Source organism: Microplitis mediator, chromosome 6, assembly GCF_029852145.1.
Source record: "Microplitis mediator isolate UGA2020A chromosome 6, iyMicMedi2.1, whole genome shotgun sequence".
NCBI lineage: Eukaryota > Metazoa > Arthropoda > Insecta > Hymenoptera > Braconidae > Microplitis > Microplitis mediator.
In genome coordinates this window covers 15,351,108-15,375,108 of record NC_079974.1, presented here as the reverse complement: position 1 = coordinate 15,375,108, position 24,001 = coordinate 15,351,108, and the positions used below count along the sequence as shown (strand labels likewise).

Sequence of the window (24,001 nt, the reverse complement as noted above, 5' to 3'; positions counted from 1 at the left end):
GTGTTTTTTTTTTTTTTTTTAATATTTTAAATATTTCTATTATATTCTGCCATCATTTCATTTTGATTTACGATTTGTAATTTTTCTCCCATTTCTAATGAGTTATTTTTCGAACATTTAAATTTACCGCGCAAGTAATAAGAATAATTAATAAATTATTGATGGAAAATAAAAAATTTCGAGTATATTTTTTAATCTAATTAATATAATTATTGACAAAAGTAAATTTTGTCATTTTTCTCATTTTCTATGGATTTTATTAGATGGTCTTATTTTTCCATAGAATCTCTATAGAAATTCTATAAAAATCCTTCGAAATTTTATAATTCAACATTTTCTTTTCGATTCAAAATTCACGGTCGGCAAGTAAACACTCAATTCGTGTCATCGGGATCTGAGTAATAGACATCCGTTCAAATTTTTTAAGTATTCGCGCTTAAAAACAAATCTGCGCAGAACCAGTGCGCACCTACATCTACGCACGCGCGAAAATTTTGTTTTCAAAGAAAGCGACCGATGTTCTCGTTCTGGTTGTCGCTGGTGAAGCGTGAACGTGAACCAGCAAGAGTGTATTGGCTTCCTGACGTACTGGCGTCGTAAGTTAGCCATCGCACTGGACGATTGATCACTGATCACGGTGTCCATTCACGTCCGTCACAAGAGTCCATTTAATGGAGCATGTGAGTGCCGAAAAAGGAGTAAACGCGTCGGGTACGTCGTAAAGGAGTGGGTGTGACGGGGGGTTAATTTAAAAAACGTGGGTGTGGGCTGTGTACGTGGGAGGAAAAAAAAATACTTAAAAGTGCCAGAACGTGCCAGGAAGAATTATAATAATAATTAACATCATTATCATCATCAGCCAATACTTTACCCAATCAACGTCTGCGTGATAATGCTCAGGTACTTATTGTCACCTACGGGCTACCTGATGTCCACTAAAATAATCATTTTTTACTCACGGTAACGATTAATTATTATTTTAAACGACGGTACTTTTATTTCAATTAATAATTTGCTGACTGGACACCCAACTTACGAACTAACCAAGTTGGAGTATTAATTTTTTTGCTGATTATTGCGAAACTAAATAAATAATATAACATGGCCACGATAACTGACGATCGAGTGACGGATTTACGAGCGGAAATTGAAAGACTTTCACGTGAGCTTGACCTTGCGTCGACTGAAAAAATTCAATCAGCACAATATGGTCTCGCTCTTTTGGAAGAAAAGTCTGCGTTGGAACAAAAGTGTAACGAGCTCGAGGCACTTTACGAGAACACAAAACACGAGCTCGATATCACTCAAGAGGTTAGTGGTTTTTTCATATATTTTTTTCTAATTCCTTATTTTGTGTCTTATAATTAAAGTTTTTAATAATTTAGGCTCTAGCTAAATTTCAAACGACGACAAAATTGACAACCAGGAGTGGGATTGAACAAGAAGAGAGTCTTCTCTGCGAATCAGCGGCACGAGAAACGTCACTACAGACGTTGATAATTGAATTAGAGAATGAAACAAAACAGTTAAGACATGAGTTGGAACGTGTGCAAGTAGAACGCGATCATGCATTGCAGGAACGCGAAGATGTGGGTAAACATCATCAGCAAGCTGAAGGAGAACGAAAAAATCTACGCACTGAATTACGCGAGTGCAGATTTCGAGAGGCGAGATTACTTCAGGATTACACAGAACTGGAAGATGAAAATATATCTCTGCAGAAACAAGTATCGACATTGAGATCGAGTCAAGTAGAATTCGAAAGCGCGAAACACGAGATTCGTAGATTGAGCGAAGAAGTTGAGCTGCTCAATAGCCAAGTCGAGGAGCTCTCCAATTTAAAAAAAATAGCTGAGAAGCAGATGGAAGAGGCACTGGAATCACTCCAAGCCGAGCGGGAAGCTAAATATTCGCTGAAAAAAGAGTTAGACCAACGTATGAACAGCGAGTCTATTTTTAATTTGAGTAATTTTGCTCTCATACGCGGAATAACTGATGATCAGACGATATGCAGTGACGGGGAAGACGATTCCCCTGCGTTGAGGAGGATCGAGGCTGACTTAAAGACTCAGGAACCCGGGACATCTGCTGCCAGTAAACAAGTCGATTTATTTTCGGAAATTCACTTGAATGAGCTTAAAAAATTGGAGAAACAACTGGAGCTGGCAGAGTCGGAAAAAAGTGTCCTCTCACAAAACTTAAAAGACAGTCAGCATGCCGTTGAAAAGAGCCAAGGGGAATTGCAGTCGTTTGTTGCTAGAATTGTTCAATTAGCGGCTCGCGTTCAGTCGCTTCAGCATTTACACTCTAAACTTCCGGAAAAACAAACTGAAGAAACGGCTATAGATAAACTCACTCAGGTAATTTTTATTTATATTCATTTTTCACTCAATTTACAGTCGACTACCCGTCATAAGCCTGGTCTAGGGGACGAAGCGGAAATTTTTCTTGAAATTTCAATCTCCTACTACCGTACGTTTAGTTTTCTTCTCGACTACTCGTTATAAGCCTGTTTCATTTTATATGATTTCAAACGTCATATTTACGGTTTATTACATACGTCAGTATCCCAATTTTTCTAGTGCTTATAGCGCTAAAATAAATGCTTATCTTTTTACACTAATAATAATTTTAACGGAAAAAATTATAATGACAACGGTATTAATTACAGTAATAATAATAATAATTTTATTGATCAACATAATGCTCAATAAAACTTTTAAATTGTAACAGAAGCTTTAATTGTAATTAATGATTACAATTATCAACAATAAATTATGTTTTTCTTAAAATTGATCAAATTATTATCCGCGAAACATCGATAGTAAATTTTCATCATTAATTTTGATATTTTGTTCCTACTGTTAGTTTATAATTTAGAGAATTTTAACGGCGGCTTATAACGGGATGTCTGGTATGAAACTCAAAAAAGTGGTTAAGTGGGGGCTGTTTGGACTCAATACCTGCCGATTGAGGGGAAGAGGCTTATAACGGGCAGGCTCATGGCGGGTAGTCGACTGTAATTTAATTAATCAATTTTATCCATCTTTTTAAAAATACTTCGTAGGTTATATTTATGATTCTTAAAAATTTACATCTCGGGTCTCTGACCCTAAAAATGACTCATTCCCTCAGTACTATAATTATACTATTAATTAAATTTTTAATACGATTAATTAAATCTAGATTTCTTGCTCATTGATAAAAATAATTCAAACTAAAATATTTCACTTCATTATATGTGTGTTCCAATGATTTATTTCCCATATAAATGACAAGACATAATTAAATGAAAACTTAATTAAAAAAGAGCGAATAATTTATTTATCAATGGCATGCAAATACTTGAGATAAAAAATACTTTTACTAACGAATGAGAAAAAATGAGAATCGGGTTGGTTTATTTACTTATATATTTGTTCAGTCATAAATGCGAACAATAAACATTTATGCTGCACTCTATAAATTTTTAATTTATCTTTGCCGGATTATTTTTATGCAAAATTATTGAAATATTAATGGGCTGTTATTAATATTAAATGGGTTGAAAAGGCTGTTATATAAATTTAATGTTATTTAATTATTAACAGGCTGTTATGCAGTACCATCAGTGGAGTACAATGTCTGCACGAGAAGTTGAACAGTTGCAGAAGGATTTAGCTGAGCTTGAAGATAATTTGACTGTTTCCGATGCAACACAGCAGCTGAGAATGGAGTTAACAAACCTCCGTAACAAGGTATGTATTTATTATTTATTCATTACATGTATAGTACACGATACTGAAGTTAGTCGACGTCTAATAAGTTGTGAATTTTTTTAAAAACGATGAATTATAAAAGAAAATCTGAAAAACAGTTGAGCCTATGGGCCGACTTCTCGCTGTTTTCGAGCTCGAAAACTTTATTATTGGTAAACTTTTGAGCTTTGCGAGGTCAAATAACGTTTGGACCGAAAAAACATATTTTCCTACAAAAAATTAATTTTTGTCCGACGATATTTTTGGAACAAATCGACTGACTTCCACGTGCTCTGTGACAATCTAAAGAGTTTGTTGAGACTTAAATTTGCTCAAAATCTATAACAATTCGGTCGAGTGATTTATGAGTTAAGGAACAAAAACTTAAAAAAGAAAAGTTTTTTTATTTTTATTTTTCGTATAGGGTAGAAGTACTGTTTTTGGCCACTTGGAAATTTTAAATAAAATAATTTGTAAAACTCGCAATGACATTTAATTTTTAAAATGTGTTCAAAAATACTTTTATCCCTTTATTACAATGAAATTTTTTTTAATACGTTTTCATCAATTTAAATAAAGGATTAAATATCCAAAAATGGAGCAGTGACGACAAATGCTACCTACTTTTACCCTAACTTGTAAACGGCTTGACCAAATCGGTCAATTTGTTCCGTAGTTATCGTCGGACAAAAAAATTTTACACACACACGGACGTCCATCCGGAAATAGTCAGAATATCTTCCTAGGAGCTAAAAACGTCGAAATCTGCTAAAAACTCGATTTTCAAAAATTGGATCGAAATCAATAACTTCCTTTTATTTAAAAATTTTCAATTATCATAGCGGGAAGTTAAAAATTGCGCCTATGGATTTTTTAATTTTTTACATGCACATATTTTTAATTTTTTCCTTCGTAATTGATTTGTTGACAAAAAAAGCCGAAAATTGTTGATTGTCTGCTGACTTCAGGATCATTATAGTACACATTTAATAATTTATTTTTCTTTTTGATAGTTCATATTTTACAATTGATATTTTGCGATAGGATAAAAGTAATCGGTAATAAAAATAGTATTAAGTATAATAAATATTTAAAATTAAAATACTTAATAAAGTAAACTAGTGTGAAGGTAAATTGGTTGTGGGTAAATTTAAAAATAAAAAAAAGTATGAAAATTATGGCATTGCAGATACCGGTGTCAGAGAAGTGTCTTCAGGAAAAGGTTGGAACTTGTGGCCTTTGTTAACGTATTTACCACCTATTAATAATATTAATAATAATAATAATTACTCTAGCTAATGTTTTGCCTATCTAACGATTCATTATCATATTATTATTATAATTATAATTATTTAAATTATAATTGCTTTCTCGGTGACCTTAACAACATCTAGGTGTCGCTTATACAAATAAAAAATAAACTTTATCTTGTATAAATATTTTAACTCATACTTCATATAATATAATATCATATTTATTAATACTCTATTCATAAATCAGCTCGTTACTTCACCATCAGTAATCTTTATCTTTATTAAATAATTAAAACCAACACAAAGCAGCGCAAGTGTATCGTGATGATAAAATATTTTGCTTATCGTGTACTTGCCAAGTATAATTCTTCCGTAAATGTATGTTTATTAAATTAGCTGAGATAAGCAGGTGGAATCATTGATTGTACCGGCAAACTCACTAAGCTTTTAAGTGAATGTGCTTACAAATATTATTATCTTATTAATATTCATTGCCAGTTAAATAAATTATTAATTATTCAGTAAACTATAAGTGATTATTTTTATTTCAAATAATCGATATAGTTTTTTGATGAATTTTTAAGACTTGAATAAAATGATTCTGAAATTAACAAGCGTCTAATAATTTTTTGATTTTATTAAAAACGACAAATTAAAAAAAGAAAAATATTTGAAAAAATTGCACCTGTAGTTTTTTTAATTTTCTACATGTGCATATTTTTAGTTTTTTTTTTTAAATTAAGTCGTTATAAAAATTCGAATTGTTGTCTGTTAACTTCAGGATCATTGAATAAATCATATTTATTTGTCAGTATTAATGGGAAATATTCTCAGTGTCGAGCCTTATGATCTTTGAAAAATTTAATTTTGAAATTTTCACGTATGCGAGCATAAAAATTTTCTGAATTATGGAAAAAATTTTGTTTATTCAAATTTTTATTGAATCAAATAACATTCAAAAAAAATTTTTTTTTACTATTGGAAGCACAAAAATTAAAAAAAAGGGGTAAAAGTTTAAAAAAATTTTAAATTCATATATTTATGTGTGAATGTAGCAGACATCAGACAAATTTAAAATTATTTACTCTATTTATTTATAATTTTAAATTTCTCTGATGTCTGTTACATTCATACTCATATATATTTCAGTATTGCAAATATGAAATTGCACGACTCATGATGCGAAGCATCAGAGTGTGCTTTACGATCGAAAAATTTTTTTATTTTTACAAGCTGATTTTTTTTTATTATAATTTTCGAAATTAAATTTTCAAAAATAAAAATAAAAAGATCATCAGGTAGATGACCATGATATCGAAGAAACAAATAAATTTAAAAAAATAAATTGAGTCTGCACGAAAGAAAACGAAAATAAAAATTTTCTCGATACTTTTTAAAGCTAAAATAATATTTTAGACGCAATTATTTACACTGTAAATAAATGAATACAGCTGTCCAATGAGTATCGTGCTTACGAGCATGCATCAATAATTAATCTATAAATATAAAATACCTCGACTGTCATATTTATTTGAATTTAAATAAACAAGTATTTAATAATTCAATTTATTTTTTTTTTTATTTAATTACAGCTACTGGATACTGAGCATCGGAATTCTCAGCTCGAGTCAGACATTGAAATTCTTTCAAAACTCGCTTGTGAAGCTGGAGGCTGTTTAGACACTGCTCAAAATGATCTCCAAAATATTTCGGACGAGTTGGCGCAACTTTATCACCACGTGTGCGCGGTCAATGGTGAGACACCGTCGCGAGTAATTCTTGATCATGAGAAAATTGTTCCTGAGAAAGAAGAGAGTGAAGATAATGGCAAAATTGAATGGTTCAGAACACTTTCCAAGACAGATTTACCGATCAAAGACCTCAAGAGTCTCAGCAAAGCTAAAGAAATCGGCAAACATATTGAGACCGCGATGGATCAAATAAAACATCTGAGGAATGCTGTTGAACATACCATCGACATGTCAAAATTAAAAGGAAACCAAACTGACAATTGTAAGTATTCATTTTTATAATGATAAGCAATCTACAGTCACTACATGACTGCCCGAGTATTACTACCAAATTTATTAAATATAATTTAAATTTAACTGTTTATTCAAATCTATACTATAAAATTAACTCGCAATCTTATTGATTTCGATGATTGTACAATCATGGGATTGTTGTTAAAAAAAAATCTTTACACGGTCAAATTTTTTTTATCAGTCGTCTAATATATTTTTTTTTACTGATACCAAATTAACTTTTTTTAATTTTTATTATCATAGAAGACATGGCATAGACTAAATTTTTTTTTTATTTTCTCTTAAATATATATAAATATTGAATTTCCTCAGACGCCCCATAAAGTGCTTCTTTTTAGTGAAAAAACACGTGGGGAATTTGTTTTTTTTTCTTTAAGTAAAAAGAACACATGTCTCAGTACGATCAAAGTTCATTTTTCGATACACTCGCGGTTTTTTTTAAATATCTCATGAAATATACAGATTAAAGGAAAAAATCATAAGAACAATTTTGTAGGAAATTAAATTCTTGACAAAAAAGGTCATTTTCATTTTTTTTATAAAATGTGTATTTATAAAGATATTTTTAAAAAACTTTTTTTTAGATCTTATGAATTGAGCGTTTTAAGGATTACAAAAGTTTAAAATATAATTAACAATAACTAATTCTATCATGTAGATATGACTGGAACAAAATTTTCCTTATTCTCTTAATAATATAGATAATAATTTTTTTTAAAATATTTATTTACATGAAATATTACTGACACTGGATTTATTTTTAGCCGGCAATGAAAATAAAGCAGACGAAGGAGACCTACAGGAGCAGGTGATAAAACTCAAGGCGTTGTTATCAGCAAAACGAGAACAAATAGCCACTTTGAGAACAGTACTAAAATCAAATAAAAATACCGCTGAAGTTGCGCTGACCAATTTGAAGAGCAAGTACGAAAGTGAAAAGAGTATTGTCAGCGAAACTATTTCAAAACTAAGGAACGAACTCAGGCGGCTGAAAGAAAACGCAGCGACATTCTCAAGTAAGTCGTTTTTTTATTCATCTTTTATTATTTTTCTATAAGTTTATTTTAAATTTATTATTTTTTACCCGATCCCCTCTAACATGGTCACTAATTTATTTTATTATTTCATTTATATTAATAATGGGCTTCAGCATTAGCTTACATGGCGATACTAATGTCGAGTTCTTTTACAATTGACCTGGCGCTTGCTCTTAACATTTGCCATCAAGAACGATATTGCGTTAAATTATAATGTGATTATTATTTTTGTTTTGGTTTTTATTCCAATTTATTACTTTAATATTCCTCCAGTTCATCTTCATTTAGTTCTCATAGTTTTCGTTTAGTTTCTTAACAACAAAATTCCTCGATCCTTTTTTTCACTTCCTGTTTATGTGGTTAAGGTTCATTTGGTTTCCTCTTTTTCATTTGCATTAGTTTTATTATTGGCTTTATCATAAAATGGTGGCAGCTGTTCCTGTTGTGTATTTTTTATTTAAATCGAAAAAAAAAAAAAAAAAAAAAAAAAAGAAACCTTGTGTGTATTAAAATACCCGCTAACAAATAAACCTGTTCAGGTCTACGTGCAATGTTCGCTGCACGATGCGAGGAATATGTAACACAAGTTGAGGAATTGCAAAGGCAACTGGCTGCTGCTGAGGAGGACAGGAAAACGCTCAATCATTTGCTACGTCTTGCTGTCCAACAAAAACTAGGACTTACTATGAAGTTAGAGGAATTGGAGGTCGATCGTGAATTAAGAAATACTCGTAGGCATGGTGGCAGTGGCGGTGGTGGACGTGGTCGTGCTCCTCGCATGCAACAGACACACCGTCCTCACATGGGTAGAGATTTTTTCTAGAAAATGGTTAAGATATGGAGCAAAGTTTTCTGAGTGATGATTATTATTTTTTGTCAATACTGTCGTGTTTATTACTATTATTTTATATATTTATTTTACTTTTTAACTTTTTTTGGGTACATGGAACTTAATCGTGTTGATTAAATTTATAAAATATACGATTGTTATTCAGTCACTAGGAATTTAAATTGAACGTATCACGTGCGAGATATCGAGGTATTATTTTTGACAGATGAAATTTGAATTTTTTTACAATTCAAATATTTTTTACGCTAACAATATTTTTATTCATTTTCAATATTCGGTCATTGACTTTTTATTTTTTTATTTTATACAAAATTTTATTCACAAGAAAATTTTTTACTTTTTTTTACAATAATTTTTACTGAATTTTAAATTCAAATGGAAAAGTTTTTAGAAATTTTATTTAGGGTCAAGTAACCAACTGACCCCTTAATATCCAATTTCCTTATATATTTCTATTTATAAATAAAATGAATTTAAGATTAAAAATTATTAATTTAACGACTAAATAGATGATTTATTGTTAAATCACTTATTTTAAATTTTCATTTTAATTGAAAGTCAGAGAAAATTAATTACTGCACGTGACGACTGATCTAGAAATTTTACGAAATTTTGTTTTGATCGTAGTGGAATTTTTTTATTTTTTGACATGATATTTAATTAGTACTTATAAGTATCAAATTAAAAATTAATTACTCTAGAATCTATAAAAAATTTTTCTGACAAAAGTAATTTTTTAGAAGACTAGTTTCTAAAGTTACGGTGATTGGAAATTGGGTATTTTATACTAGTTAAATTTGTTATGCAAAATTTTTTTTGGTGACGCAAATTTCTTGTATAAATAAATTTAAATTCAATATTAAATACGTACGCAAGTGATTAATTGGAAAAAAATATATTGCGAAAATAATAAAAATTTCCATGTACTCCAAAAAAAATGATATACTCGAACTCGATACAAGTTAAATTGCCTCGGGAATTGATGTTACTATCAATAACATTAATACAGATGAAATGAAAAAATTCACAGAGATATTTTACTTAAAAAACAAAAAAAAAAATAATAATAAAAAAAAAATAAATAAATTATCGAATCCGGATAATTGTGGCATTTGTTAGCATGACTAAATTTCCCAGCGGATTAACTAGATTCAAAGTTTTTCCCTCTATTTTCATCACTCACGCTCCATGTCGTTGATTAAGTCTAGTTACAAAAAAAAAGGCTAAAAAAAAAAAACAAACAGGCGAAGAAAACAATGAAAGTCTCTTCGTTACGAATTTTTATTTTCCAAAAATACTAAACAAGTCATGAGTTTTTTAAAATTCAATGAAAATTAGGACTTGTCGATTGTAGACAATACGTTACTAATTATACGACGTAGAATTAAATAATCGTCTTAGTAAAAAAAAAAAAAATAAATAAAAATTTCCAGTCCTTGGAAAATAGCGTTTTAGATTTTATATATTTTAAAGTAACAATAAAAAAAACATCAGTAGGTTTTTTTAGTCTGATAAATAAATAATAAAAAATAATAAATTTTTAAAGTAACGAATGAACGAGTGAGAGAGTACGAAATTCCGTCGCATCACATTGTGCTCCTTATTTTTTAAAATTGCAATATTATTTGATAAGTATTATTTTTTATTTATTTTTTATCATTTGTATTTTAATTAACTACGGCCGGTTTATTTATTTTTGAATAAACAATCAGGCCTCTGTTTTAAATTCCAGCTATCGATTTTATACAGTCGACTACCCGTTATAAGCTTGCCCGTTATAAGCCTCTTCCCCTCAATCAGCAGGTATTGAGTCCAAACAGCCCCCACTTAACCACTTTTTTGAGTTTCATACCAGACATCCCGTTATAAGCCGCCGTTAAAATTCTCTAAATTCTAAACTAACAGTGGGAACAAAATATCAAAATTAATGATGAAAATTTACTATCGATATTTCGCGGATGATAATTTAATCAATATTAAGTAAAATGTAATTTATTGTTGATAATTGTAATCATTAATTACAATTAAAGCTTCTGTTACAATTTAAAAGTTTTATTGAGCATTATGTTGATCAATAAAATTATTATTATTATTACTGTAATTAATACCGTTGTCATTATAATTTTTTCCGTTAAAATTATTATTAGTGTAAAAAGATAACTATTTATTTTAGCGATATAAGCACTAGAAAAATCGGGATACTGACGTATGGAACAAACCGTAAATATGACGTTTGAAATGATATAAAATAAAACAGGCTTATAACGAGAAGTCGAGAACGAAACTAAACGCACGGTAGTGGGAAGACTGAAATTCCAAGAAAAATTTCTCCTACATCCTCTAGACCAGACTTATGGCGGGTAGCTGACTGTATAATAATGTTTAATCATTACGTTTTATATTTTAATACTTAAATCAAAATAATTAATTATTTCTTTGCGCAACTATTATTTTATGACGTTGATGATTTTTATCGTCAATAGATATATATTATATATATATACATAATTATTATCATAGTAATCTATTAGCAATCATTTTTCACGAGGTGATGGCTAGGTAATTTAATTAAATAATTATTTAATTATTATTTTTATTAACAATTTAAAGAAAAAAAAAGAAATTGAGTCCTTGAATCGTTGAGTAAAAAAAGAATTTATAATAACGTCCATTTTTTATAAACTCCTGCTTAAAGAGCAAAGGAAATAAGAAAAAAAAAAATACGTTAATAAAATCATAAATAAATTTTATCTATTGTCAAAAAAAATAAAATAAACCGACGAGTTATCATTTGATAACACGATCGGTAATTGTTGCCAATCTTTTAAATCGTATTGTCTCTGATGTATTTGTAGTTGATAATTATTCGTGTAAACAATCAATTACGGTGTTGTTGTCGCTATTCGCTTTGTAATTAAGTCTGTTATTTATTATTATTATTATTATTATTATCTATTACTATATAATTATAATTAAATTGTATATTTATTAATGTAAATTTATTTGTCGCGGGTGTTTTTGCAAGGCAGCTAGCGCGTAAAATCGAATGAGACATTTAATATCGATCGTTCTTTTGACTGATCGATAACCATCGTATTACTACCGAACCATTATTGTAAACGTCCATTTGTTATTCATTTTATTTAATACACGCGATGTTTAAAACAATTTCTCTTTATTGGTTTTATAGTTAATTTTTAATTGTTGATTATTTTAAAATTAATTTAATGTTTTAAATGATTAAATTACTTTGAATTTATAACTTTTCCTCTAATAATTTGTTGTAGATATTCAGTTTAATTGCACAAGTTTATTATTTGTTTTATTAAACATCAGAAGTTAAGTCCATTTAATATTTAAAGAGCCTCGAGCATTAAATGAAAATATTTTTTAAATTTTAATTCGATAGATTTCAAATTATTACTTGATTTTAATTAACTGATTGTTTTCTTAAATACTTTTATTTTATAAAATTAATAGAATAAAATTATATTAAATTTAACATCGATTTACTTGCACTCGGTATTAATTACCAATGAATATTTAATTGTTTTATTTGTTTAACTGAACAAATTATTGACATTGTATTATGGATTAGCAAAATACTGTTTATTTAAGCTCACTTAATTGCTCATGAATCAAAATTATTATTCCACCGCATCGATTTAATGCTTATGCACAAACTTGAATATCTACAACACTTGAGAAAAATAAACATTTAAATCTACATGGAGAGAAAATTAACGAAACTGTTACAATAAAGTACTAAATATATGTCATACATTAAATACACAAAAAAAAAATATTTTTTGGCGTAAGAATTTTTTTTTTTTGCTTGAGAAAATTTTTTCTCACCCCAAGAAAATTTTTGTTATCAATTTATAATGCAAAAAATTTTTTAGGACGAGAAAAATTATTTCTTGGCGCAAGAAAATTTTCGTTTTTAATTTATAATACAAAAAAAATTTGTAGTAAAAATTTTCTTAGGACAAGTAAAAATTGTTTGCTCTAAGAAATCATTTTTTTTTTTGTGTAGAGAAAGATTTATTAATTAAGAGGGGTCTGAACTTTTTTCTCTGTCACACTCAAGTCGACGAACGGTACTATCTCTGTTGCACTTGCGCAGTAAATGGAAACTTTGTCCACGTTTTTCTCTTAAACAAAGGAACATTTTTGAAAAATGAAAATGTAGGTTGCTAGATTATAGAGCAATGTATCGAGCCTCGTTCTTTTTGCGTTTAGAGGTTTTGTTTGAGCGAAAAGCTTGGACAATAATTGATATAGACCCTAGTTGAATAATTTATTGACTTGATAATCATCTCTGGTAAAATTAAATTCTATAAGAAAGTTTATACTTTTAATAATTAATTTAAAAAACCAAAATTATTGATTTATAATTAAAATTATAGAGAAATTTTTATAAATAATTCGAAAATTTTAATTATTCACAAAATTTTCTATAATTATAATATTTCTCAAAATGTATCGGGTCTATTCCCGTAAAAAAACAGTTTCAATAATTTTATCTCCGAGTATTTTAAAAATTAAAGTAATTAAATAAAATAAAATAATTTTTACGTTAATTGTTGATTTAATAATCGTTTAAAATATTTAAACAATTATTAATAAAAAAAAAAAATGAATGTTTTATGTCCAAAAACCGAGCCAGCCTCAGACCACCGTCCCTTTGTCCCAATTCTTCCACACCGTCGCCGTAAAATAAAATTACTCTCACTATTCTTCCACACAAAACAATAATAATTACCTCGTAAATTATTATCTTACTCATTGATGAATAAATATTTAATATTTATCATAAATAATGACGCGATTGCCTAATTAAATATTATTAATTATACGATAATTTTTTGAATGAGTAAGTTGGTGGATAGAAAGACCAAGTATTCTACAATTGCGTCCCTTACATTGAGCATTACAACGGCGATGTGTGTGCACTTATATTGTAATGACTATTATTAAAAAAAATATGTATCGACTATAAAAAATTATAATTATTATTATTAATTAATTAATTGATTAATTAAATGTTGTTAATATAATTATTATATTAATTAAATACATTTATATAACAAGCATCAATTCACATTAATCCGAATTTGTAAATACTGTAAATGCTCATCCTGGTAAATTGTAATGGTAAAAATGATAAAAAAATAATTAATAATAATAGACTTTAGTCTTTGATTGATAATTATTTTTTTTTAACATTCGACTGTTTTTTTTTATATAAAAAAAAAACCTTTGTGCTGAGCAATTGATATTTAAATTAAAATAAAGTAGCAATAAGGTAAAAAAAAAAATTACAGTTATGAAAACGTAAAAAAAAAAATAATTATAATTCGTCCGATAGATAATTTGTTTTTGTAATATATTAAGTAATTGAAAATATATAATCATTTATAATCTTAAATAATTTTTTTGACGTTTAATTTTTAGGCTCCTTATTTTCTCTTAGAAATTACGTCTCGGAATATAAAATCTCAGCAAAAACATCTCATGAAAAAATATCTCCACTGAAATCTATATTTATAAAATGATAGGTGTTTTTTTCGAAATTAGCACCATAAACTTTTTCGTATTTCACAGAAGGGTTGTAGCTGTATATTATTATCATTTTTATGATAAAAACTATTTTATTTCACTAAAATTTATCGTTTATCGATCGTTCTTTTTTTCAAATAAAATAAGAGAACATTATACATGGGGCATCCCACGCCAAATCGACCACTTTGAAATCTGACCCCCCTTTCGACTTGGCTGAAAATTTTTGCTCTTTTTTTACTCGATCAAAAACATTTCTCAGAATTTTGTCAGATTTTTCAATCCAACCAAAAAGAAAATCATGAATTTAAAAAAATAGGCTTTTTTTCAATTAACTATAACTTTTTTAAAAATTGACTTATCGAGACGTTTTTTTTTTTTTTCTCAAAATTATCGTTTTCAAATGTAGCTTTTAAAGAAAATTAGAAAAAAATTATTCAATTATTTAAAAAAAATTTTCTCATTAGTATAAAGTACATATTTTATATTTCCAATAATTTTTTGTAACCCAAAGTGGGCGGGATCTACTAGTTACTGTATATAAAAACACTATTATATATATGATAATCACGATCACGATATTTTTTTATAAGATATTTTGTGACTGAGATATTTTTGGCGGAGATGTAAAGAGGAGTCACTCAATCGTTAATAGATTTTTTTTTAATTTTTTATAAAGTGCTAGGATGCTAGTGATGTAAAAAAAATTTAGTAACACACTGACTAGATGTCAATTGGTTTGAGAAAATGTTGGTTTACTAACACCTTTTGTATAGTGCATCAATTAACGGAAGCGATGAAGCGTGGACGATAATGGAGCTGAGCTTTTGCGAACTTTATAATATTGCCCTACACCTCTCTTTCTCACTCTATAAGAGTATGAGAACCAAGTCAATTTAACTTGGTTGCATCATCGTTATTATAGAATAAAGGAGCCGATTTTAAAAATACGTCGCAAAAAAAAATGTTTATAAAACAGGAATAGTAAATATTTTTTGTCGTAAAAATGAGAAATAGAATTTAGAGACGGGTATTGATGTTGATATTTGATCGTTCTCAGTACATATATTTTTTTTTGTTTACTTTAGCATACGTGTTTTTAACGACGTCCATAGGATTTTCAATAGCAGCGGTTGTTATTAAAGTTTTAATTAAAAAAAAAAAAAAAAAAAAAGTCATTGCTTTATTTTATCATTGATTATTTTTTTTTTTCATTTAAAAAACAATTAAATACATTCAGTTCCATATTTGCGGAATAACATGAAACAGATAGAGCCTGAAGGCATCAAAAAATTACGTGAAAAAAAAGTTTATTTCGGGCAGTCGACGTGAAATTTTAATTCCTGACCTTTTTAGATGGCTTTGATTTTTTTTTTTTTTTATGTAAATGGTTTTCTATATTCATTTTACTTTAATAGCTTGTTTTGAACTGTTTGAAGGTAATAGAATTACAATTTTGTCGTACAATAATATAAGCATACGGGCCAATGGTAACGACATTATTTGTCAGTACATCTTTTTTAAATTTGTTAAGTTTCAATAGCGAGACTGCAGATTAATTTTACCTGCTATATTCCTCCAGCCATTAAATTTGAATTTTTAAATCATTCAACTTTGAACAGATGCTTGTAATCATTTATAAAATCAATTACCGCTGCTTTAATAAATTTTTAACGAAAATAATTTTTTAAAATTAAACGCACGGAAATTTATTAAATTGTAAATTAAAAATGATAATTTCAAAGGAAATTTCAGTCTTTACACTATAAAAATTCCGGAGTGAATTCGGAGTGATTATGGACTTTATTTAAATCCGAATTCACTCTGTCTTTCGGAGTTTTAACCCTAATCCGGTGTCGCTGTTTTCAGCACCCGTAATCGTTGAACATGGGTCATTAGCGTCCGCCGCTTATTTAACTATGTTAAGGAAAAATATGAATAAATTCGTAGGTCTTCTTTGGACTTGTAACTATGCCATAGAGTTGTTGCCAGCCCCGAAAATCCCTTTTTCAATAAAAATTTTCATTTAAATTCGGAGGCATGTAGGCTGTTTACAGTAGAATATTTGGACACAAACGACCCATGTTCAACTGATTAGGGTTAAAATAAAAATCACTCCACATACGAAGCAAACAGAGAGTTTGTCTTTTCAGTAGAGTGATTTCGGAGTGATCTGGATTTTATTTCACTCCAAGTCGGAGTTTTAATATCCAAATAAACTCCCCTTTGGAGTAAATTTCACACTGTAACAGTCACCCGCTCCGCATTCACATAAAATTTAAAAAATCGTTTTCCCGGGGATTTTTAAAAATTTGTTTGTGTGAAAAAAAAAACTGTTTCTAATTAAAGTAAAATAATTATTTTATTAGAACTGAAGGCTTAGAATTTTTATCGTGTAATAGAAAGTTTGAAAAAAAAATTTTTAATTTGAAATTAAATTTTTTTTACTTATATTTTTTCGACAGAAAAATTAATGAAGAAATTTTTTCGTGAAAGTTTATTAAATTTAAAACGAGAAAAATTCCGGTCATTTTTTATGTCATGTCGATAGTTTCTGAGTAAGTGGACTTAGAAGCTTCTGGAATCTTAGAAAAAAAATCAGTAAATTCAAGTGAGGTTGATTTAAAAAAAGAGTGAAAAGAAAAATGGGAAAAAATATATCTAATATTTGAAAGTATATAATGTAGAATAAAGTGAAGAATAAATAAAATCGTTGTAAGGTCGAGTTTAATAATGAAATTTTCTCGTTAAATGCTTTATTTATATTTACTTTACATATTTAATTATATATGAATACGTTTGACGTGTTTATTCACTACTGCGTGCTATGTACTCAGTAAGAAAATAAATTTGATATATAGTGCAGTAATGTTTGACAAATATTAGAATTTAAAATGATTAAATGGAGGATTGTTTTTTTGCGATGACGACTGAGGATGAATTAAAATGTTACCGCAGCGGACATATGACAAAAACTTTCGCTGTCATAATGCTCAGCGTATTTCCTACTGCATGTTTGGACAACTGCCATGATAACAGTGAAATAATAAATGTAATTTAAGAGGGAAAGAGGAACGAAATAGAGTTAAGGACAGGAAATAAATGTAAAGAAATCCCTTGATTTCATTTTTTCGTATATTTCTGTATTTCTTGTCCTGCTTAACAACTCGAGCGTCAAGTTTGTAATACATTACATTTTCATTTAGCTTTTCAATACTTCCACTCTCGTCCTATAAAGATAAAAGGATTTATTCATCTGTTTTAGACACCCATTGTTCACTTGCCAAAAATGAAACTTGGATAAAAAAAAATTTGCCTTATTGACGTGAATTATTGACTGTACTTTTGTACGAAATAACCGACCTATTTATAACGATCCTTTGTCATAAATGTCCATTTCCTGTAATAATTTAATGCTGTGTAGTGAAAAATTTTATATTTTTACTCATGTCCATCCATCTGGTGACACTGTGTGTTAAATATTTTTAAAAAGGTTTCTGCTGTAGCTCATAATCGGTCCGTTTATTTTTCAGTCCTATGGTTGCACTTATTTTTAGTCGTAAAAAATATTTTTTTTTTCATTTTTAAAACGATATATTTGCAGATGGATGAAAAAAGTTTGAAATCCTGATGTTAGCTCATATTTAACAATAGAAACTGTGAAAAAACGGGAGTGAATTCGGAGTGAATCAGTCAAATTTCTATCGAAGTCATCTCAAGTCGAATTCAAAGACGTAATAAATAAATTTTAGAATCGATACGGATTTACTAGACGAAAAGTTGGAGCAATTCATGATGAAAGTCATATTTGTGGCACGATCTGAGTTTCACGATTAAATTCAGATCTGAATTCATTATGAACAAAAATTTTTTTTTACACGGGAATATTAGATATCTGACGCACACGTGCTCTCTTGAAAAAAATAAGCCTAATCTAAATCTGTGGGATACTTTCACTCATCTCGGGTCGCGTAAAAATTTTTTCCATCAACAAATTGGATTTATTTTTCTTGTTATCATGCCTATAGGTAATTTCGAATCCTTTTAGGGTCACTCGACCCCCAAAAAAACAAAATTGGTGCAGGTTCGGACCCTAAAATGCCCGACTTTGTGTTCTGAGCCGCTGTGAGATACAGTAGCTTATTTCGGGTCGCGTAAAAAATTTTTTTCATCAACGAATTGGATTCCCGAAGTTAAAAAAAAGACAAATCTAGATCATTGTTAGACATCTGACGCACACGTGCTAGATTCTTCTCACAATTGACGCGTTTTATCAAATTGTAGAGCCAATTCATCAAGTCGTTTATGAGAAATTTCCATAAACTCGAACGATTTAAAAACTGACTTTCAAAATTTATAGCAGAGTTGAATTCACACAACTAAAATAATTAATTTTTTCAATTCACAGATTAGTGAATAAAATTATAAAATAAAATCTAGAATATTTTAATCTCCAAATGTGAAGTAGCATAAATGCATAATTAAAAAATTCCAGGATAAAAAAAAATGCATTATTTGAATGTATAAATAATTAGCATTATTCATATTATCAACGATACACTGAAAAAAATAATCGCTAGCTGCTAGCGATTTTTTTCGCTAGCAGCTAGCGATTTTTAATCGTTAGCTGCAAGCGATTATTTCGCTAGCGGCTAGCGATTTTTTCTTTAGCAGCTAGCGATTAAAAATCGCTTGCTGCAAGCGATTATTTCGCTAGCTGCTAGCGATTTTTTCGCTAGCAGGTAGCGATTAAAAATCGCTTGCTGGAAGCGATTTTTTCTTTAGCAGGGAGCGATTAAAAATCGCTTGCTGGAAGCGATTTTTTCTTTAGCAGGGAGCGATTAAAAATACTGTTTTTATCATTAAAATATATATATATATATGAATATATGTATATATATATTTATATATATATATATATATATATATATATGAATATATGTATATATATATATATATATATATATATAAATATATATATATTTAAATATATATATATAAAAATATATATATATATATATATATATATATATTTATATATATATATATTTATATATATATATATATTTATATATATATATATATTTATATATATATATATATTTATATATATATTTATATATATATTTATATATATATATATATATATATATATGAATATATAAATATATATTTATATATGAATATGTATATTTATAAATTTATTTAACTGATAAAAATAGTATTTTTAATCGCTCCCTGCTAAAGAAAAAATCGCTTCCAGCAAGCGATTTTTAATCGCTACCTGCTAGCGAAAAAATCGCTTCCAGCAAGCGATTTTTAATCGCTACCCGCTAGCGAAAAAATCGCTTCCAGCAAGCGATTTTTAATCGCTCCCTGCTAAAGAAAAAATCGCTTCCAGCTCGCGAAAAAATCGCTTCCAGCAAGCGATTTTTAATCGCTACCTGCTAGCGAAAAAATCGCTAGCAGCTAGCGAAATAATCGCTTGCAGCAAGCGATTTTTAATCGCTAGCTGCTAAAGAAAAAATCGCTAGCCGCTAGCGAAATAATCGCTTGCAGCTAACGATTAAAAATCGCTAGCTGCTAACGAAAAAAATCGCTAGCAGCTAGCGATTATTTTTTTCAGTGTAATAACAAAGCTAAATAAATAAATAATACATGAGATTATAATAATGTACTATAAAGGTTATTTAAATGGCATTAGTCTGAGAAAATAACATTCAGATGACTCTTATTTTGTCACAGTACAATAACTGCGGAATCAGTGATGCTTATGAGTCCAAGGAATGCTTGGCCTCTTGGCTATTTGCCAGTGCTTCCCGCGAATACAAACTTCCACTCTGGTATTACCCGCGTGTTACAATTACACTAAACTTCACTCACTCAATTCAACAGTTGAAAATTCCTCTATACCTATTTCTACATATACATATTCCCCTTTTCCTGCCTCACCCCCAACTGTCGTCCTCATCTCTACGAATATTACGTTGCTTTAACGAAATAAAACTCTGTCCGACTCCATCACTTAAATTGTACTTTAAATTCTCATTTTAATGTACAATTAAGTTGAGTAATAATTAAAAGTTATTGCATAATATTGTGCAGGAAAACAAAAAAGACATTGGTGGTGATTCTTAACGGCTGACTATTTATAAATTCGACGGTCGACTGTTAACCTTGCCCGCTGTTTAAACAGAAGCGTTTAAAATTATATATATATATATATATATATATATATATATATATATATATACATGCAGATATATACATATGTATGTAGATATATATTTAATAAGAGATAGGGAGTCATGTAGTCGTATACTAAGGTACGTTACCTCGAAATGTTTCCTCACATTGCGATATCACCAATGCATGCTAGAGATTCGTTCCAATTGGGTCAGGTCCACAACTACTCTATACTACATACTAGATGTAATGTATATATATATATATATATATATATATATATATATATATATATATATATATATGTATGTATACATTTTATCCTACAGTACTCTAAGTATATATTTGTACGTACAGATGTATGAACAGGCTACAGAGAAATTAAACGTTTCATTTACCAGCAGGTGCGTGTTACTGACTCGTCCATAATGTACCATACTCAAACAACATTTTATGTTACGTTTCGTTTTGAGATAAAGATAAAGATTTAAATGGAGATACGAGCATAAAGTGACCACGTGAAAATTTTAAATGCCAGTTTTAATTCCACGTTTGTTTGTGAAAAAAAAATTTATTTATAAAGAAATTATTTTGATTTATTTGAGTTCATGTGAGAAGTATAATATATATATTAGGGTGGCGCAAAAAAACCGACTATTTTTTTTTTTTCGATCTCGCATGAAAATTTGTTGGTTTACGATGTTTTAAGAAGCCTCTCCAAAAATCAGCTCGATGAAAAATTTTCAAGAGGTCGTTCACGAATTTTGAAAATATCAAAAATGATGGAAATTCGGATTTTTATTTCTAAATTTTTTTCTTTCTCGTGGCAGCAATAGTTTATATTTGTAAAATCATGACTATGCTGAAAATTTCAGTCCAAAATTTAAATATTTAAACGGCGCTCAAGAATTTTGAATATTAACTGATAATATGCAACTAATAGTTTGAATTAGTTTTTATACTTTTTTATAACTCAATTATTGTCATTTCACCTAAATATAACTTTTGTATAACCAAAAATATACAGGACAGTCTTAAACAATAAAATTTGGTAAGTTTTGAATAAGCGAAAAAACCTACAAATTGAATTAAAAAATAAAAAAGTATGTAAAATGCTTATTATTTCTATTTCTCGGGTTATGTTTTCATTCATTGTCATGCAAATTGATGGTGAAAAAATCGAGAAGCTTTATCATTAATATTTAAGGGTCGCTCAAAAACGTCCAAAAGACAGCACTCGGAAACATTCAAAATTCTTGAGCGACGTTTAAATATTTGAATTTTGGGCTGAAATTTTCAGCGTAGTCATGATTTCATCAATACAAACTATTGCTGCCACGAGAAAGAAAAAAATTTAGAAATAAAAATCCGCATTTCGATTATTTTTGATATTTTCAAAATTCGTGAGCTACCTCTTGAAAATTTTTTATCGAGCTGATTTTTGGAGAGGCTTCTCAAAACATCGTACACCAACAAATTTTCATGCGAGATCGAAAACAAAAAAAATAGTCGGTTTTTTTGCGCCACCCTAATATATATATATATATATATATATATATATATATATATATATATATGTATACATAGGGGAGGGAGAGGCAAAACAGGGTACTTAAGGAAATTCTAAGTTTTCGAGGACTCAAATACATTAAATCTTTTTTTTTAATGATATTCAAAGTAAATAGAAAAAAATTTCAGTTATTGTTAAAAAATAAAATTTTTCATTTTTGCGGGCAAAATGTGGTACCCCCTAAAAAAGGTGAAAAAAAAATTTCTGGATATTAAATAAATTTGATTAAATTAAATTTTTTTTGTAAGCAATTTATATAAAGTAAACTTACAATTCACATAATTATTGGATACAAAAGAAGAAAAAAAAATTTCAATAGTTTGTATCATAAAACAAAAGTCATTAATATTTTTCGGCTGACACTCGACTTTTGAAAAGTTTAACAAAAAAAAACTTAACATAATGCTCAAAAACGGTACCCCGTTTTGCCCCCCCCCCTCCTCGTCCCCTATATTTAAAGTGGAAAAATTTTTAGTGGTCGTTAGTTATATTTAATTACGAAAATGTAAGAATACTTTTGAAATACTTGATAAATTGGAACATTTAATTTTATAGATTTTGTAATTAAGGAGAGAACTCTCTTTTATTTTATTTTAAATGTAAATAAATTTATTTAATGATGCGAATAAATATTTTTTTAGCTTATTAGAGTTTGAGAGTTTTTGGTTTTGTAGTTTAAATAAAAAAGTTTGTGAGCCCACTCTACTCATTAGTGATTGAAAAAAATTTTTAATTAAATATTTTTACTTCATTTTAAAACTGTAATAATTACCTGGAACTTTTGAAAGGTCATAAAATTTTATCATATATATTTCTTTCAACGGGTTGGTAAATAAATTAAAAAAAAAAAAAAAAAAAAAACACTAATATCAATTTGTGAGTACAAGGATAAAATGAACTTGAGAAAAAAAATCTATTTAGTTCTCTTAAAAAAATTTTAATGAAAAGTAAAAAAGTATAAGGGAAAAAAAAATATTTCGTGACAGGGTTAAAGAACACATAGAACTACAACAGTATCTTTTGTTAAATTTAACCATAAAGGGCAAAGGAAAATCTGGTTACTCAACACTAAAGTGACTTTTCACTTGGTATTCTCCATAAGTCTCAACGTGCTCCATTATTTCCGGGTTTGAACGCCCTTGGCTTCACATGCAATCATAAAATATAAATATATATACATAAATTCAGTACATATATATTTTTATATAACCATTAATAATTTTAAAATATAATAAAACGTCAAACAAATATTCCAAAGCTCATTTTTCCCTTTTAAATTTATTTACCACCGGCTTTTTATTTACAATCACAATTATTATAAATGCACCGGAAAAAAATTCATCGGAATCCTGCAAACGGCTAAAGTCATCAAACAAAACAAAAAAAATATATAAATAAATGAAACAAACCAAACCAAACCAAAGAAATATACAAACAACAGACTCGCAGTTCTCTAAAATACTACAAGAGAACTCTTATAAACCTTTCGACAACTTGTTTATTTTTTTTATCTTCATTTTTGTTACTTTTATTCGCATTCGTCTTTTCCCTTATTTTTCCAACTTGTCGTTTTCTTCTAGATTCTACACTTTCGCAACACTCATCCGCAACTTTTGTCCCTACAAAGTCCCTGGAGGCAATCTTTGACCGCACGGGTTTGTAAAGACTCAGCTGAGAGATGTTTGATGGTAGAAAAAATATAAAAAAAAAAATTGCATACATATTTACAAGTATGACTTTCCTCAGGATCAAAAAATCTGT

The 24,001-nt window shown here is 28.5% G+C and overlaps 1 protein-coding gene across 5 annotated transcripts in view; it reads left to right on the top strand.

Annotated features, from left to right (window-relative positions):
- The first annotated feature begins 525 nt into the window (after positions 1-525).
- The window catches only part of LOC130669900 (protein bicaudal D), a 94,417-nt gene continuing 70,941 nt past the window's right edge, over positions 526-24,001 (top strand). Inside the window, exons 1-7 of one of the 5 annotated variants that reach the window (XM_057473047.1) lie at positions 526-1,311; positions 1,386-2,360; positions 3,591-3,737; positions 4,927-4,959; positions 6,583-7,003; positions 7,800-8,051; positions 8,186-8,430. In XM_057473047.1, coding sequence (XP_057329030.1) covers positions 1,102-1,311; positions 1,386-2,360; positions 3,591-3,737; positions 4,927-4,959; positions 6,583-7,003; positions 7,800-8,051; positions 8,186-8,286 — 2,139 coding nt within the window. In that variant the 5' untranslated portion in view covers positions 526-1,101 and the 3' untranslated portion in view covers positions 8,287-8,430. Of the gene's footprint in view, positions 1,312-1,385; positions 2,361-3,590; positions 3,738-4,926; positions 4,960-6,582; positions 7,004-7,799; positions 8,052-8,185; positions 8,431-8,611; positions 12,773-24,001 lie in introns of those variants that run through there. The other 4 variants (XM_057473045.1, XM_057473050.1, XM_057473046.1 and 1 more) reach the window with 4 other exon arrangements.